The 18,182-nt window shown below is 44.8% G+C and overlaps 4 protein-coding genes across 4 annotated transcripts; 1 reads left to right on the plus strand and 3 right to left on the minus strand.

Moving 5' to 3' along the window:
* Positions 1–1,284: 1,284 nt before the first annotated feature.
* GLAREA_07685 ((Trans)glycosidase) lies at positions 1,285–7,331 on the minus strand (the record flags this gene model as incomplete). Its single annotated transcript, XM_008082372.1, has 13 exons — positions 1,285–1,583; positions 1,637–1,901; positions 1,973–2,859; positions 2,968–4,099; positions 4,193–4,636; positions 4,703–4,868; positions 4,921–5,493; positions 5,561–5,811; positions 5,991–6,022; positions 6,076–6,102; positions 6,221–6,339; positions 6,417–7,069; positions 7,314–7,331. 13 exons carry the CDS (start codon positions 7,329–7,331, stop codon positions 1,285–1,287), a joined length of 4,866 nt encoding a protein of 1,621 aa, XP_008080563.1.
* A 1,407-nt stretch (positions 7,332–8,738) lies between these two features.
* On the plus strand, positions 8,739–10,352 carry GLAREA_07686 (Plant lectins/antimicrobial peptide; the record flags this gene model as incomplete). Its single annotated transcript, XM_008082373.1, has 6 exons — positions 8,739–8,976; positions 9,043–9,163; positions 9,214–9,581; positions 9,637–9,798; positions 9,862–9,875; positions 9,921–10,352. The coding sequence occupies 6 exons, from the start codon at positions 8,739–8,741 to the stop codon at positions 10,350–10,352; spliced, it is 1,335 nt and encodes a 444-aa protein (XP_008080564.1).
* Positions 10,353–11,961: 1,609 nt separating this feature from the next.
* Positions 11,962–12,618, minus strand: GLAREA_07687 (uncharacterized protein; the record flags this gene model as incomplete). The annotated part of the gene is made up of 2 exons (XM_008082374.1): positions 11,962–12,082; positions 12,137–12,618. The coding sequence occupies 2 exons, from the start codon at positions 12,616–12,618 to the stop codon at positions 11,962–11,964; spliced, it is 603 nt and encodes a 200-aa protein (XP_008080565.1).
* Positions 12,619–14,165: 1,547 nt separating this feature from the next.
* Positions 14,166–16,210, minus strand: GLAREA_07688 (uncharacterized protein; the record flags this gene model as incomplete). The annotated part of the gene is made up of 2 exons (XM_008082375.1): positions 14,166–15,182; positions 15,620–16,210. The coding sequence occupies 2 exons, from the start codon at positions 16,208–16,210 to the stop codon at positions 14,166–14,168; spliced, it is 1,608 nt and encodes a 535-aa protein (XP_008080566.1).
* Positions 16,211–18,182: the final 1,972 nt, after the last annotated feature.

Raw genomic sequence — 18,182 nt, forward strand, 5'->3', positions numbered from 1 at the left:
TTTCCTTCTTCGCCTATGTCCGACAGTCGTGGTGGTAAAACGTATAAGTTATTATGTTGAGCTGTATTGTCGTGCCCGTTTCCAGTGCGATTGGTAAATTCTAGCTACCGAGTATGATACGCCAATACATGATAAAACGCAAGTTTTTGCATACAAATTTATATATGTATATCGTTAATATCATTTGTACTAGGTATCGTGGATTTGATTGGTTCATGAGTAGCTGAATCTCTATGGAGACATGTTTGCACTACATATAGATAAAATATGCTGTCATAGTGCAGGGTCCCATAATCGAAATTAAAATCCTCAAATAGTTCCAAGAAGTACTACGGTAAATACATGTAAATACTGCGGATTATTCTCCATTTCAAGAAAGTTCCCTCATAGTAGATTGTTACGCCGCGTTGCACAAGACAATGTATGCCGCGCTTGACCATCAAACTAACAACTATATTTACACGTTCGTGCTGCTGGAACTTTGTCCCATGGCCTCATGATGATTACCGGTATGAAGCCGTCTTACCAGATACGTGTTGCTAAAGTGTTGAGCTGGCCTCGTGAGATGACCTCCATAACGTAGTGTGGTTTCTCGAATTCTGACATTATCTTACGAGAGCATGCCTAGGTATTTATTTAAGAAATCTCCCGCCCTGTTCTGGCTGGGTAATTGGGAGGGTACTCCGTCGAGCAAAATAAACATCCGGTGAAACCGAAAATAATGTCTGGCCTTTGAGACACGTAAGAATTGAAAGACATGGTTATTAGATACCTGTCAACGGATAAAAATATCCTTCTAGATGACACGGTATCCAGGTAATATTGTTTGTAGTTTGACAGATATATATCTCTTCTTTACGTGGGTCGGTTGTGCCAGTGAAGTAATTAGCCTTTTAGGGTGATGACAAGCCGGTTTCTCTCACGTTGTTGAGCCCGGCCATTCTCGAGGAGGTCATCTAGATGCTGCCGACCCCGGGAGAAAGCTGAAGTGGTGGCAAAGGTAGATTTTAGTGCCGCGTTATGAGACGAAGGCTATGCGCTTGAAATAGTGTCCATGTGACGGAGTAGGAGATATAGTAATTTGACAACCAACATCACAGCTTGGGGCGACGCAGTATCAACGTGACCTGTTGCAGTCAAATCTCAGGTAAAAGTCGAGGCAGTAGAACAAACATATGTAAATTTGGCGCTAAACAGTAGGATAAAATACAGAATATGATATCTACATAAGCTGGTAGATAAATGACCTATAATCCAAAAAAGATTTATTCCATCACGCCAAAGCTAATCGCACAACGGCACATTCGGAAAGTGCAAATGTCCAGTATACGACCCAAAATATACGCCCTTAGTACACGTAATCCCACAAGGATTATCACTAGCGTACGGATCAAGTAAAGTCGCATCATACACCGAGCCGTCCACGTTGAGCGCCATACGACAGTCGAACTTATCAAAATTCTCCCCATCAACCGTCTGAAAAAAAACTTCTTTGCCGCACATTTTGATTTTCTCCCTGTTACGGGCTGCCACGCAAGGGTCTACAGCATCGAGAGTTTGGCCTTTGTCGCCGCATAGATCCCCTGAGTGTGGTTAGTGATGGACATGTTGAATTCGAACGCAATTTAGGACTTACTTTTATCTAACAGGGCCTCAAAAGCTGAATTACTCCCGTCCTGAAAGTCAAAAGCTCCGACAGAGAGGCATACCGCTCCCGTAGGTTTAGGAGGTGGAGCTGGGGGGTCTGTAGGCGGGGGAGCTGGTGGGGGAGGGGGTGCATTAGCATCTGGATCGAGGCGATACTTGACACAATCATTTTCCATAATTCCACCCTGACTTGCTTTAGTTGCACTTTTATTGCAGCCATCAACAATTTTCTTGAATTCACTGTTGCAACTGTCCTAATTCACGGTGTCAGTATCGACTTTCTCATCTTCTTCGCAGTGGGAATTGTAAATCAGGAGATACACACTTCTGTTATCTGCCACTGGCACCCAGGTTTGATTTCAAGAGAAACCAGAGTAGTCACACCAGCGCCATTCGGCTCCTTCCAGCCGGAAGAGAAGCTCGAAGACATGATGCTGTTTGTATACTCTAAAGTGTATCCCTCGAAAAAGTTCACCTTACAGAAACTGCTAACTACACCGCTTAACCTTTCTGAGGTTACAGACTGTCCAGCATCATAACAAGAGACAAAATCTTTGCTGAAATTAGGATTTTGCGCTGTGGGTGCTGGAGGTAAAGGTGCAATGCTTGTCGTAGGAGTAGGAGCCGGGTCGGGTTCGTTTGGGGCTGTAGGTGTTGGGGCTGGATTTCCAGGGTCTGGATCTTCGGTTTCTGGATCGTCGGGTCGCAAGATGCAGACTGGATTTGGATCTTCTGGATCTTCTTCTTCTTCGTTGGGCTCTTCAGGGAGCCCAGGAGGACAACATGGGTCCGGCCAAGGACGAGTTGTAGGCTTTGGTGTACCGTTTACGATCAATATTGGGGGTATGGGACCGGTCACCGCTGGCGGAGGAGGAGGCATTGGTCCGGGAGGCCGAGTCGTATGCTTGGCACCGCTAGGATCTGTGTATATGATAGGAGGCCAGGTTTTGGTCATTACAGGTATGACGACGGATGTTCTCTTTTTGGTGCCGTCATTAGAAGATTTGGAGCTTACAACGATAGTTGATATGTACCAAGAACTGACTGTTAATGGTTTGTGAGTAATTGTTGATTTCCAGGTACCGGATGTTACGGTGACAAGAGGATAATCAATCGTCGTTGTTTTTGGCCAAGGAGGTAATACTAAGACACACGGCCAGAAGCACTGAACTTCGGGATTTGGCGACTTCCATATCGAGGGATCAACCCATACTAGATATGTTTGAGTTAGCACGGTGCTTCTTTCGAAAAGGGGCAAATCAATTGATGCAAAGATGAAGGGTAAGCGAAAGAGATATTCGGTTACCCGACTGAACTTACCGAGAGTACCATTGCCATTTTTGTCGTCACTTTCTCCGTTTCTTAGAGGTTGGCCAGGCGGAATAACAAACGGAGCAGTGAAAATAGTTCCTCCAGGTAATATAGTTTCTGTGGGCAGTGGTACGCCAGCTGGGTGCGTCTTACCATCTGGACTGACAAACGGCTGGTTGGGCACGAAGCCAGCAGGTAGGGGAATGTCCATTGGGACAGGAACATTCGCAGGAATGACAATAGGGTTACCCGTGCTCCCTCCAAAGCCACAACACGTTGAAGTGATGAGGCGAAAGAAACTGCATGACAAGCAGTTCTGACTTGGACATTGCCCTACGTTCTGCTTAGTACCGGGTGGCAGCTGGTTGATATCAGTCGCGATTGGGTTGGTCACAGTGAAAGTGGCTTTAGGCGCGACAGTTGTATGAGCCATTGGGATGACTGTAGCACTTTCAGGCGATGTGCAGTTATTGAGTCCTCCCCCACCTCCCACAGTAGCGTCAAAGTCGATAGACCAGATCATTATACCACCTAAACATCGACTGTCGGCATAAAGCTCTTTCATCGCGTAGGTATCCTCGTCATCGTAACCGACCCAATTGTCGCCACCGTAGGTGAAGTACTTCACCATGGCCGTGGTGTTCGTATACGGTTTGTAACCATTCTCCTGGATCATCTGTCGAATCTCTCTGTTGGACAGAACTCCTGGGGTTTTGGTACAGCGACCTGGAGCTCCTGTTCCCGAGAAGGGACATCCCATAGACCCACAAGACGAGTCGGTGAGCTTATAGGTTCGCCCATAGTAAGCAATACCCATGACTACTTTCCTCGGATCAACGCCGTCGAACCACAATGGTAACAAATCTCTCTCAATCTCTGTAATGTCCGTTTGTGGGCGGACTTTAGGACCAAGTGTCTTCACATCGCTATCCCAAGGTCCGTGTAAGTCATAAGCCATGAATCCCATAAAGTCGACATATGGCTCTATTTCCACCGGCTTGAAACCTCGAAGATACCAATAGTCCGGAGCGATGGTCAAACTTAACCCGAACCTGCCCGCAAATGCCGCATGAGCTTCTTTCATCAACAGTGTAAGGTTATCAGTGTCAGCACTCCTTCCACCTCTCTTGGGTTCAGCAGGCTACGACAAATGTTAGTCTCCTTTCTTATAAGAGTTTGGACGAAATGCGACAATGATTTTGAATGAAAAAATTGCTCCAGAGAGTCAACTTACATATTCCCAGTCAAGATCAGCTCCTTGAAATCCGTAGAGTTCCATAAAGGCAATAAGAGACTTGATGAATGCTGCCCTATTCGCAGCAGTCGATACCATGTTGCTGTATGCGAATTCGGTGGGTGTACCTGGATCGTTGAAGCTCCAACCTCCAACTGCTACCCATGTTTGCAATCCATTGCGTTTTAAGGCAGTGAACTGGCCGTACACAGGAATATCCAATGTATTTCTTGGGGCGATTTGGAAAGTGGCGGGATCGAAACTAATAAACGCATAGAACAGATGAGTAAGGCCACGGGTGTTGATCTGATTTGGAGTGACAGTATCGCAAGTCCTCTCACGAACATTCCAGCCTTGCCAGTAAGCTATACGCCTGCCGCGAGATGAGCCAGATCTCTTATCACAGCTAGGGGGTGGTATGATTTTGCAACCCCCAAACCCTTGCTGACATGGAGTCTTCAAAAAATAAGTGTTAGCAGAGGCTTTTCCTCGAAGTCATGTGACACTGACCTTTCCGACCAGTGGTTCTGGGTCCAAGCAATGGACGCTCTCCGTCCCACACCATCCATAATAAGAGCAACACAGCTTGAGCCCGCACGATGTCTTACCATCGGCCGAGTCAATGCCGCACATAGCTTTGGCCTCGCAGTGCGATTGGCAGCCCGTACCGCAATGTCTGCAAGCCTAGATTTAGTTACGATCTCTGTGTGAATTCATTGTTGACTAACACTTCTTTGAAACCGCATTTTCCATCGGCGCTACAGCAGCTGCCGTCTAAACACTCCTGCGTTGCTGAACACTGAATTGGACCATCTACCCTTTTATTCAGAGAGGAAAATGGAGTCATCTGTGTTCGTTCTCTCAGTTGGTCTTTGTTCAAATACCTCGGAAGCGGTTGAGCCGTCGTAGTTGTATTTCTGCCTAGTAGCGAAAGAGAAGAGTTCGACGCAGTATCATTGGAAACAGTCCCAAGTTGCCCGAGAATATACTCTGTTCCCAATTGGAGGATGTCAGGATGGCCAAGTCCTGGCTGTTGCTGAGTGACTGTTACCCCTTGGGCAGTAGAGTTGACTGCGTCAGCGAGAGTGTAGTCCAAAGTAGCTGTCGGCAGGTCTGAAGTTGTCGAGCTACTATCGGAGTCCGAAGTCGAATTCGCTACCATGTTGAAACCTGATGAACTCAAAGAGCTAGGTTCGTCTTCTAGTGGCGTATGGTTAGTGTCATCATCTGCTAAATCTGATATGGTCTGATTCTTGTAAAGTGGAATATTGACGGATTCTAGATAATCTTCAGATCTCAAGCTAGTGCGGATGTTAGTGAAGCTTATGAGAAGATGTCCTCTCTCTCTCAAGGCAAAGCGGGACTTACCTGCCAAAGTACTTCAACATCTCGACTCCGGAGGGCCTGATCTTGCCTATGGGAGGTCCATCGTCCCTTTTATCAGGAAGTGGACGGTCCAATCCGACGTCCCATGATTCTGGTACTGGTGCATGGTAACGTACTGAGCCGGGAACCCCATTTGGCCCGTTATTGACGAGAAGCAAGTTGAAAACAACAACATGAATTTCCGGGTCAGGATCAACACCAAGGCGAGCCCTAGCGGCTCTCTTGATCCACAGCTGTCAAAAATAATTAGTCATGGGTGCTCGTTGTATCAAAATAAAGAGATCTCAGTCGATCGTTATAGTGATCCGGCAAAAGTCGGCCTTTCAAGCCCCCGAGAGCATCAACAAAATTGACAGGTTGGATATGTGGTCCTAAACTTGACATGGGGTAGAAATACTGTTCCATGACTTACCTGAAGTTGAGTATGAAGTCCTCCCTGCCAATCTACAGATACCAGTAAGTATTTCTTCTTCAACTCCAAAGACTCCGGAGTTTACTTTGTTCAGACCAGACCCCTTCGTCGTCTGTATGTTCTATCAGCACTGCGAGTCACAAATATTCCTGAAGCGAGTATCCAAAAGGTTTCTTAAAGCGCACATTTTACAACATATTGTGTGAAATGAATGGGGAGATTATACATACCAGCACCACCATTGCATTGCAAATTCATCATCATAGGAGCGCAGATTGTTTCGCCTCTAAATCCGTCGAGTTCAGGAGACACATTCTGGCCTGGTGTGCCTACACCACCTTCAACCCAACTGCAAAAGAACGTTTAGTAATAGGGTCCCTAATCGGCTATCGTTCCAGCCAAGCTAGATCGACGAAAGTAGCATACCTTCTAGGGGGGAACTCCTCGCAAGTGTAATAACGGCCACTTCTCCGGACAGTGATATTTTTAGACGGATCAGTGGGGAAATTAGGATCGGGCTTCGTTTGTGCTGCGATCTCGTTCACTTGAATAGGATCCAGGGTTTCCCTCGTATTTGGCATCCAGTTGTCCGGCATAATTGGTGGTTGGATGACGACAGACAGGAGAGGTGGAATAGCTACGCTCATCTCTGGACAGGAATGTGTGTCTTTCCATCTACTACTGCACATTCTATCCCCCCTATGCTCCTTGGCAGCGGTCTTGAGGTCGTATGCAAAGACATTGGGCGAACCAGCCCACATAGCTAATCTACGCGAACGACCTAGTGTGCCCTGGGGAGGATTTATAGGACGGTTAATCCAAACCAGTGCGTTTTGACAGGTTGCTGGCATGTAATGACAATTGTACTCAATGGCGATCGGAGAAGCAGGTACTATGACTTCAGTGAGGGCATTGTTCGTCGTACGCCGCCAGTATACTGTTGGCACCCCGCCAGGATTCAGCACCTGGTAGTCTTGAATATATTGAGCATGTGATTGATCGAGCCAATGCGTGAGAAGGCAAAGAATGGAAGCAACCACCAGCCCCAGAGTTATCTTCATTTTTGTGAAGATTTCTTCCTAGAAGGAGTCAGTATTATCAACTTAGACACGGTGGAAATATCCCTACCAGAGAATGTGATGGTAATGATGTAATGATTGTGTTCAGAATGGTCCTCTATTCGGGGAGAAATCGAATTTGGACCACCAAGCTTCTTATAAGAACTATAAGTGTGATACCGGTTCATTATTGTTGGAAGCTAGCATGCTCTCCACATTCCCAGTAAAAGTTGCTGTCTGATCCAAGTATCAAGCCGAATCTTACAAATCCTAGCGCTGACATTTGAGAAATTGAGAGAACGGAGCACATCGTAGATAGATCCTTAGGTGCCCCTTTTCCTTAGGCGCCCGCCACCCTAATCGAGCACAGGCGCACGTTTTTTTTTTGGATACGGATAATTGAAGAGCTATGTAACCATAAGCCAACTAGTTACCATTAAAGTCCCTAAATGATATGACCGAGAACTAAACGGGTCGGTCCTAAAGCCCTTGGCAGACCGTCTGGCCAGTGGCCCCTCTACCTTTGATGCCGCAGTAATATCAGCATGACAATCGTCTGCAAGCAAAGTTTCACATGTTTGTCAGCGTCTGTTGAAAACACGGAGATTAGGATTGGACTTTAGGGGTTCACTGTGGTGCTGGTAATCTTAACGACTGCTTTCTGCCCAGGGGGTCTGCAGTCAACCACAACCGAATATGGTAAGCGAGGGTATAGGTATGCATCCTCGAATGTATTAGTTGCGGCTCCTATTGCACTTAGACGGATGGAATCGAGGCGACTTGTATGCACAAGGCCTCCATTCATGCAACCCCAATTTGGGTGAAAGACTCAGGTGTTGGCCAGCTGCAAGTGATGTGTGCTCTCCAGTTCCAACATTTTGCGTCTCTGAAATGCTTAACATATGTTAAGCATAGCACGAACTGTCCTAAGCCGTAGAGGATGGCCTGGGCAGGCTTGGAACATGAGAACGAAGAGATTGTCGAAGAAAATCGCGGTTGCTGAAATGAGGGATCATCAATCATCCCATCATTCTACCCGCGAGGCGTTCGATATAGGGTATACGTCCGCGTTGTGTGCGGAGTGACCTGAAGAAAACAATGCAATACTACCTCCAGTATGATGTAGAGATTAGAGTTGTGATGTTAAATTTAAGTTGGGTGATGATTAAGCTTAACGATCTGGTAGGTTCCGTGAATGCGGGAGGTCAGACAGGATAAGCATCTTGATTCGCGGACTCGTATCTATAAGTGGGGCATCACCACCAGGGCTTCAATCCCCTCGTAAAGCTTACCCCGTTTTGACCTGTCTTTCCCCGTTTGACCTGCCGGTAGGAACTCATAAGCTCACAACTTGTGGAAAACCGCTCTAGGACTCTAGGCTCCAGCCTTAAGAGCGGATGAGACACTCATTGGGAATAAACTAGACCCACTGTGCCTCTATCACCTGCACTCAGCTGCCCTGGACACATCTTTGCAGGCATTCCAGACACATCCGTGAGATCACTGTAAGAATTAACCCCTTGACTGAATGCTTCTTGCTTTTTCTTGGCAATACCGGCCCGGGAGTCAACGGCCACGATCCAAGTTCGGTTTCTGAGTAGCTTTGAGCATGGCTACAACAGCCTACAAGAGTAGACATTTGAAGATGGCTGGTCCCCCCCTATTCTGATGTAGTTTTACGCGGTTCAACATGCTGTGGTACACGCATCCTCTCTTCGTTCTCCTTACTGGACTCAGGCTTGTCTGTGCTGCTTCGAATTTCCAATGCAGATATAATGGCACTACACCAGCCACTGTCAACTATTACACCTGCACCGAGATCGCTAACAAATACGACATCAAGCTGGCAAGCTTGTTTGAGCTAAATCCTTCATTGAAACCGGATTGCAGCAATATTGCTCCAAATACAAACTATTGTGTTGCTGGAGGTAAGTACTTTACCTCATCTGTCCGTAGCCAGAGGCCTCCGCTGACTAATTTCGAACGTCCTTTAGGTGTTGCGCTCGTCCTTAGCAAAGATGGTTTTTGTGGCCCACAACACGCGAATACTACTTGCAAAGATTATTCTGGAGGACAGTGCTGCAATTCTCAAACTTGGAAATGCGGCGATGCAACGTAAGTGTCCAGAAATTGCTAGCCCATGATCACAACTAATGGATTTTCAGAGCGGATTGTCAAGCCGGCACATGCTTTGAAGGTAGCTGCGTTGGCTTTCCCTCTACTTACTCGCTTGATGGCAATTGCGGTACAACTCATGGAAACTTGCTATGTGGAGGGACATGGGGAGACTGCTGCAACAAAGCTGGCAAATGTGGTAAGGGATCTGGTTTTTGTGACAAGTCATCTTGTCAATCTGGACTGTGTGAGCAACCTGTTGTGACGCTGCCGCCCATGACAGTTCCATGGGCGACTGGTAACACGACGGATGGAAAATGTGGAGGAACTAAAAAGTATACCTGCAATGTATTGTATGAGACTGCTGCAACAAAGATGGAATTTGTGGTTCTAGAGCTGCCGATTGCGGAGCGGGCTGGTAAGCTTTCACGAACTCACCACTGGGACAGCACCTAATAACTGTGTACAAATAGTCAAGCTGCTTTTGGCATATGTGCGAATTCTACTACACCTGGTTCGCCAAGCAAAATATCGCCTGATGGTAGCTGTGGTGGTACTGGCGCCTATGTTTGCAAAGGTTCAACATTCGGTGACTGTTGTAGCTCTTCGGGATTTTGTGGATCTACCACAGCTCAGTAAGTATCTTTCCTAATCTCAAATGAGCTTCTTAGGTAATCTCGGGACTAACTTCTACATAGCTGTACCGCTGGATGTCAGCCTACTTTTGGCAATTGTACTACTACTGATCTCTCTCCAGATGGGAGTTGCGGAGGGACCAAGAAGTACAAATGCAAAGGGTCTAATTTTGGAGACTGCTGTAGTTCTTCTGGATTTTGTGGGTCTGATACTGCCCACTGTAGCGCGGGCTGCCAGCCATCGTTCGGAACATGTGCAACGACTAACATCTCGCCGGATGGGAGTTGTGGTGGCACTAACAAGTATGTTTGCAAAGGATCTACCTTTGGGGATTGTTGCAGTTCCTCTGGGTTTTGTGGTGCTACCACTGGCCACTGTGGAGCGGGATGTCAATCTACCTTTGGAACTTGCGTCGGCAGCAATATTTCTCCAGATGGCAGCTGCGGAGGGACGAATAAGTATACATGTACCGGTTCCACGTTCGGGAATTGCTGCTCGTCCTCTAATTTCTGCGGCTCGACAACTGCACATTGCGGAACTGGCTGCCAACTGAGTTACGGAACATGCCCAGCTACTTCGACTACCACAACAACGCCTAAGCCCACGGACATCTCTTCAGATGGAGCTTGTGGTACGAATGGCAAGAAGTGCGGAGGCAGTGGTTTGGGTGATTGCTGCAGCAAGGGGAACTTCTGTGGCAGTACGGTAAATCACTGTGCGCAGGGCTGTCAGAAGGGCTTTTCGACCGCTTGCTTGACCACCAACGTTCCTACGCTAGATGGTAGTTGTGGCGGGACCGGAAAATTTACTTGTGTAGGTGGACCATTTAATGGTCAGTGTTGCAGCTCTTCAGGGTTTTGTGGTAGCACTACGACTCACTGTGGAACTGGATGTCAAAAAGGATATGGAAAATGTACATAGTTTCAGTCCCTGGCCAACTGCTGCGGGATCGCTTTCCTTAAAATGTACAACCTAGCATTTCCTATGATTATCATACCACTCTCTTGTAGTTCTTGTACTCCGAGAATCAGGACAGGTGGAATCTGTGGCTTTATTTCACTCACATCCAAGGACTTATCATAATAGGATTCCCCAAATATGGGACAGAATCAGAACGCATCGTGCTTAGTATAATCACCTCTCAATCGAGCATCAAACGCCGGAGTAAGAAATGCTAGAGTATTGGTGAGAAGAGTGTATCTACGAATTGTCGAAGGAGGTCTCTCACAACTCTCGAAAACTGCGCTTTGTATCCGGGCATTGTTTTTCTATCGTCTGTCAGGATGCAAGGCACGCGAAATCGTGTGGCAGTATACTTTTATATTCAAAGATATGCGCTCATTGCCTTCATCATCTTTAATCTTCACGAACGATGCAGTGTCTATAATTCCTACTCTTTGACTTTTTATAACAGACTCCGCAACTGCAGGTTTTTCTTAGCTAGCAAGATAGCTGTGCCTATGTATTGCAACTACTCGTTCCACTCATCAAATCACAGTAGCTGTGACTCAGTTGTCCTGTGCAACGTGCCATTCGAGGTCACGCTGATTATCTGCAAGTGCAAGTGTTGCATGCTCAAGGCTTCTCTTTACGTTTAACACCAAAATATGACTCAACCCCGTAACTCAGAGCCTGAATTATCTGTCCACGTCAGACAGGCAATAGCTAATAAAGCTTAAGCCTTTCAGATTGGAGGCATGGGTGGAAAGGTTCACCTCGAAAGGGGGAGGGATACCTGAGGAATTCAAGTCTCATGGCCATTAACATGTGTTTTGAAAAGAGTGTTAGTTTACTATAGACTCATAGTCAAGAGTTAATAGTTTTAGGTAGCTAACATACGATTACAATTAAGTCATTCAAATTGTCCTTGAGCAGGCGATCATCTACTGGGGTAGAATTCGACACAACAACACGACGTAAGGTTTTTCGATTACGATCGCTTTACTTGGGTGCTTCCGTTTCTATACTAATGTGGATACACCCTAGTACATCTACCTAATGTGCTATCCGTCCTCTAGAACAGTTTCATAACACTTCTGGCTGTATATCAGCTTCCAAACAACTCGCTAATTTCGCCAGGCAACTCAAGCACTTGGAAGCAAGTGTCTTCTCCATGGCCAGTTCCCAAAAATTACCTCTGACCACAGATGTCCACCACATTTTCAACGGGTTATGGTACCTCTGAGCCCGAGATCGGCTCTCTCCACTGTCAACTCGGCTTGACCAGTCGCAGCTAAGGCAGCATTCATGAGATCTGCAATAGATGGCAACATGAACGAACTTCTAGAGATGTTCATTAGCGTTTGTTCTGTACGTGTGAGAGAGTGCACTACAGACCGTGTTTTTTCAATTTCTCGTGCAAGGTTGTTGACAACTTGTCCAGAAGCAGGCGCATCGATAATTGTCTGTAATTTTCCGAAGATGGACGAGTCAGCGCTTTCAGGTGATTTGCCGTCACCGTGAAGGCTGATTTTGATCGAACTTTCTGCTACATTGCCTTCAGATTCCTGATTTGTATTCAAAGTTGCGGCTTTCAAGATGATGCGGTGTCTCTCTCCATTTAACTCCCTGTCGTTGGCCTGTTGTGCTAAGTCGGAAATGACAGTGGCATCTGTTGCAGTAAGGAGTACATCGAGAGCGCTTGTTACAGCTTTCATATCACGACTGAGTCCCTCTATAGCACCTAAAACATCTGAAGCACTCGGGGGTAGCTGTGCTCTCCCTGAAACTGTTGCTTTGGAGGATAAGACCGGAGCTGCTAAGGTCGAGACCGTGAAGGAAAGTGACAGGAGTGACGTGAGAAGAGTGAAAGAATGCATCTTGTTGGTGATTATGAAGAGTTCGATAAATTTGAGAGCATTGATATAGATGAAAAAATTATTGAGATGTGTATTTTTTGTAACGAAGAAGATATCCGGATTTTGTTGAATGATTGATTGTCATCTTTATATTCTACGTTTTGCCTACACAGTTTGTCATGTAAGTCAATCTTTAGAAGTTTGCTCAAAGCTGAGCCCCGTTCTAACCGCAATAATTGAATGAACCGGTTATGTTATTTTCCGCGAACCCTTTCAAGTGCGGTGTTATTTCCAACACGATCATAGAAGGGTCGAGGATTGCATTTAGACAAGCTTATTCCTCCTATCCGTAGGCGCAACTGGCGTTGGAGACGACACTTCAACATCCGAAACATCTCAGAAGGTGGGTGTTGCCAACTCACAACCCAACCAACACAACTTATTATTAGAACCTAAACAAGCATAACTAAATAGCATTCAGCCACACACAACCTAGTATCCAACCAACACATTCATAGCTTGCCCGGTCATGTGATATTCTAACACTCGCTGAATTCGAAAGGTATTTACCCTGCGGTTGGAATGATAGAACGGTATTTCCACCCCGGAGTAGCTCTTCCAATGCGGTTCTACCAAGAGTACTTTTGTCCAATACCCGTGTTGTTATCTTTATGGAAAAGAAAATACAGATTGCCTTTAAGATATATTTTGCTTGCTGATACTACGTGGATAATGAGACATCACAGATTATTTGGCTCGCAATTGCCACATCTCGCCGGGGCTGGTTATGTGTTGGGTTGTGGCTATAGCACGGCGTCATTGGCTCGTCTATGCCTAACTAATGGCAAGAGTTTATCTGGGTAAATTAGAATGTGAAAGTATTGCCTTACACAGGCTGTACAGGCTGCGCCAGCTCAGATAATTATTATAATTAGATAATTACGCAACTAAAACATGACAACTTAATCTCAAGAGATGTGATTCAAACAACCTACTGAAATATTGAGCGATTAACCATAAAATTAAGCACGCGTGTTATTACTGTCTGACTTCTGTTACGTTCCTCAAGTTTTAAAGCCACTCCGAGGAGGTTTATTTGACTGAGTTCTCAAAGTAATCTTACAATCTAAGAGTGACGATCTAACCTTTAGAAAACATTATCTCTGAATCAATCTAATAAGTCTCGGGCACCAACCAGCAATGGGACTCTAACTGGAAGAAGTGATAACAGGTAAGAACTTGGGGAAAATACAGTTCGTGGCACGCGGAAATTTATTATTTTATTATTTGCGTGTTCGTGTCCCAATAACAACGAAAGAGAATGCATTTTTGCAAAGTCCCAACATGCCAAGTCATGCCATACTAGGTTTACAATGTAAACCTAAAGTAAAATCCCAAAGTTTAAGTAAAGCTCTCCGCCCCATAGAGCGCCATCGCTCATCTTAGTCGTCCACTGAATCACATCATTCTCAATAGTAATAGGCTCGCGTTGTGAGTGCAAATTCCTGTTTCCATCTATTGGGCAACTGGATATCTTTCCCACTCTCTTCTTTAGACCTGTCGTCAGATTATCGATTTCGGGCGGCTCCAAAGGATAGTGTTATAGGAACGTCCTCGAGGGTCGGCAAAGGAAGGTTCCAACTTTCAAAAACATTACTTCGCAAATTGACGTGTCTGTATTTGGCTTGGTTGACAAGATTGGTGGATGCCCATCGAGAATTCAATACACAGTGGAATATGTGTTTAAGCCAGCGTAGTAGGTTTCTGTGCCGTGGATCCACGTCGCCAAACAATTGCTTGAGGTCAAGAACACACAGTACCGGATTGAAAAGTATTCCAGCCCGTTCAATATTCCAAGACTTGTCCCATAGCACTTCTCTCTCCCTTGCCGTGGAGTCCAATGCTGGCCACTCTCTTATTGTTGCAGCTAACATGTCACCGCCAATCGACAATATCCCTTTTTTCGTGTTAGTGTAAACATTAGCAACTGCTTTCCATAATGAATCAAGTTCGCTAATTGGGTCTGCTTCATGCCTCCATTGGTCACCATGGATCTCTCCCGGAGGAAAGTATTTCTTGATGAGACTATCAGGAAGGTATTTAGTCGCGATATCGTCACATTGCATTACACCTAGCCTGACAACATAGACACACTTTGCCATACCTACAATAACTTGTCTCAAGGCAACCTTTCGATCCGTGAAGCCTTTCTCACCGCCTCCTCCCTTTGTGTAGGATTTTGAAGCGGGATTCCAGAAGTAGGACTTTCCGATACACCAGGTGACGTTGCCCACAGTACGATAACGTTCATCTACCATTGGTAACAAGCGGTCATAACTTTCGTCGGAGTCTGGGCCACCCCCTGAGTCGTTTCTTCTAGTTTGAGAAGTTTTGTTTTTTTCACCGTTTTGTCGTGGAGACTCCGATACTGGTGTTGGAAATGCTGTGCCTAATTGGAAAGATGTGTTCGCCATCGAAGGGCGTGATTGTGATACCCGCTTAGTTGCCGATGCTGGAGGTGGCATAAATTGTTTCCTATGGTCTGCCTTTAGGCGTTTCGCGTGGCTTGTCTCTGTTGGAGCGCTCTGAACACGTCGTTTAGTAGAAGTTCGATCGAGCGACTTAGCAAGAGAAACCTTTTCCCCTGTAGAGACCTTTTTGGGTGTTTTGAGCGCAACAATGACTTGACAGGCTCCTCTGAATGACTCCGACTGACTATAACATCATTCACTGTGTCTTCATCAACGATATACTCCTCTTCGATATCACTTCCTTGTTCATGTTCTGTGATAGATCTCGATGAAGTGTGACCGCCGCTTTTGAGGAGTCTAGAGATTGCAGAGATCTGCTTCAACGGCAAATCTTCTAGTATACTATCGAAAGCATTCAACACTGACCTCTGTGGCCGTTGGGGCGGGGTTGAGGGTTTGACAGCATTGTCAACGATATGTTACGCACACTTAGCGCCCCTGCTTAAAACCCCATGTTTTTCATGTAAGCATGAATAGAGGATGACACTTACCTGTTTTTGGTCACTACCAGCGGTAATAGTGAATTTGCGGGGACGAAGATTGCTATCGATAGCGGGATGTAATTTGGACCGGACTTCCCAAACGTCAATGTCATCCTCCACTGTAATATCATCATCTGAATGTTCATTAAATGCTTGCGATTGCTTCAACGTTTCGGTTTCTTGTACTCCATTTTCTGCCTCCCATAAATCTGGCTCCGCGCGATATCGCTCCTTTTCTTTAGACATCTGTTGGGGGGCCTCTTTCGTTCCACCATAATGTTGTCCAATCAAAGTGTGGGTATCCAGCATCATTTGCAGTCTTTTCTCGAAAGCTTCAAATTGATTATTGTGACTCTTCTCTCGTTCCTCGTCTCTGCTCTGTATCCAAGCCTTGAAATCTGAGAACTGCCTCTGCTCTCTCTCGAATTCTTTTTCTCTCAGTTCCTTATATCTCTCTTTCAATCGTGATATAAAATCTATCAAGATGCCCTTGACATCTTCAATACAGATTTTGTCACCTCCAGTCTTCTCGGACTTCACTGATATTGGTTGAAAGTGAAGTTTCTGACAACCATGATGAGCACTAGTCGGTTGAGACATATTGACTGTCGATGTTGAATATTCTGTAGAGACACCTAATGGTAATATCAATACAGTGCATGAATAGTAGTGTTGTGGTAGAATATTAGTTGTTGTTTCTTTGATGGCGAACAACAGGAAATATCCTTGTGGGTAGGTTAGAGTGTTTAAAAATAAGGTTTCAGAGAGAATCGCAGCTTATAAATACTGTGAAACACACTTGATGAACTTCAGTTAAGAAATTATGGAAATTAGCTTTTATTGTGAATTCTCAAACCAAAACAAAGGCATAAGAAGGCTACTGTATATCTAAATAGGAAACTTTAGCCTTAGTGAAGTGAAGATAATAGCGTCCTTTCATGAGAAAACGATTAAACAATTTATGGTATTCACTAAGCCAAACAATAATCGGCAATTGATATCCAATATTTATTTCAGCATCTAACAAAACTCTTCCATCTAAAAAGTCCAATTTAGAGGACATACCTTAAAGATCAATCGCTAGTTTACCATTAAGAAAACACCTTTGGGATGTTTACTTCAATTTTGGATATAAATTTCCACATTTTATGTGGTTGAAAGAGACTTCAATCAGCTCATGCTAGTAAATCTACCATGTTTACAAAATACATCGAACAGAAACTGTAAGGCGACTGTGTGGGTATAATTTACCTTAATAATTCACATAATTGAACACCTTTGACTAATTAAACGCCAATGCTTCCTGTAAACAAAATAAATTATTTACATGATATCACACTGGTAAATAGCACTCAGAAACTCTATACTAGGTGAGATAAATGATATGAATAGTTTGATTTACCAATTAAGTGGCGTAGCTCTGTAATTTTCACGTACTGACTCCGCCAAGGATAGGTTTAGAAACAGAAACTAAGACATCAATCAGTCAGGAGTATTTCCGCAAATGTTCGCACAGATAGAATGTGTCCAACAAATACCGAAAAGTTCTTTTGAATAGACTCTGAGACTCACTTCAAAATTTGATCGTCCAACCTCATTATGCCTCAACGCATCCTCCAGAAAATATATGACACACCTTCCTTTATGTCATAAGGTAGTTAAATCATGGTTGTAACTTCTGAAAAAATAGCAACTTCTGAAGAAAAAATCCCATGATTCGTATTTTTGTTCAGAGACGTTTCACTAACTAGCTAGGACCACCTAAAAATCCTACAATGAGAAATCATATATCTCTGAGAGTAGCAGGGACTCCATTTACTGGACAGCCAGATGTTCAGGATTTTCGGTTTCTAATCCGGTCATCATCATCATATCAGCTCATTTTGTGGGACTTTAAGGGTCTGGTGACGCAGATGGTCCTAGGGTGTAGTGGTGAATGGATTAAGATAGAGAAATATTTAAATCATCCATCTTCTAACCCTACAATGATTAAGACGTTCAAAACTAGTTTGATTTTACTCCTACAAGAAACAATCAGTCCGAAGAGCTGAAATTATTGCGAGCCTGAAGTCTTCTTGCTAGTCAAGTACTCAATGGTACTAGATATGTTCCCAGACATGTGCTCATATCTGCAAACTAAATCTAGGATAAAACATTTGAGAATGACTGCTCAACTTGTCTATGATTTTCAGTTAACTACATTGCCACTGACATAATAGGGGAAGAACCACCAACATTCGTGACGTGTTGGGGCATGCAGTCCCAATGCTTCCTACATGCATCAACATTAAATCTCATGGAAGTTCGTCCCCTTACAGTAAAGAAAATAGACACGAGAAAATAATGGACTATTCTTCATTGTTGGTTGTCAACATAAATTCCATATTTTTATTAAAACAAACGACCGACGCCTTGTGAAAGTCACCGATTCTCCACAATTGTCCCTCACAAAATTTCTCTCGTAGTTTGTACCCTCATAAGGTCTCATCTTTTGCTCCTCCTCTCCTTACTTTTCTCTTAGCCGGCAACATGATTTTTCGCTTTCACACTCGTGTCTGTCATCTTAACCTCA

The sequence above is a fragment of the Glarea lozoyensis genome (assembly GCF_000409485.1).
Source record: "Glarea lozoyensis ATCC 20868 chromosome Unknown GLAREA16, whole genome shotgun sequence".
Lineage (NCBI taxonomy): Eukaryota > Fungi > Ascomycota > Leotiomycetes > Helotiales > Helotiaceae > Glarea > Glarea lozoyensis.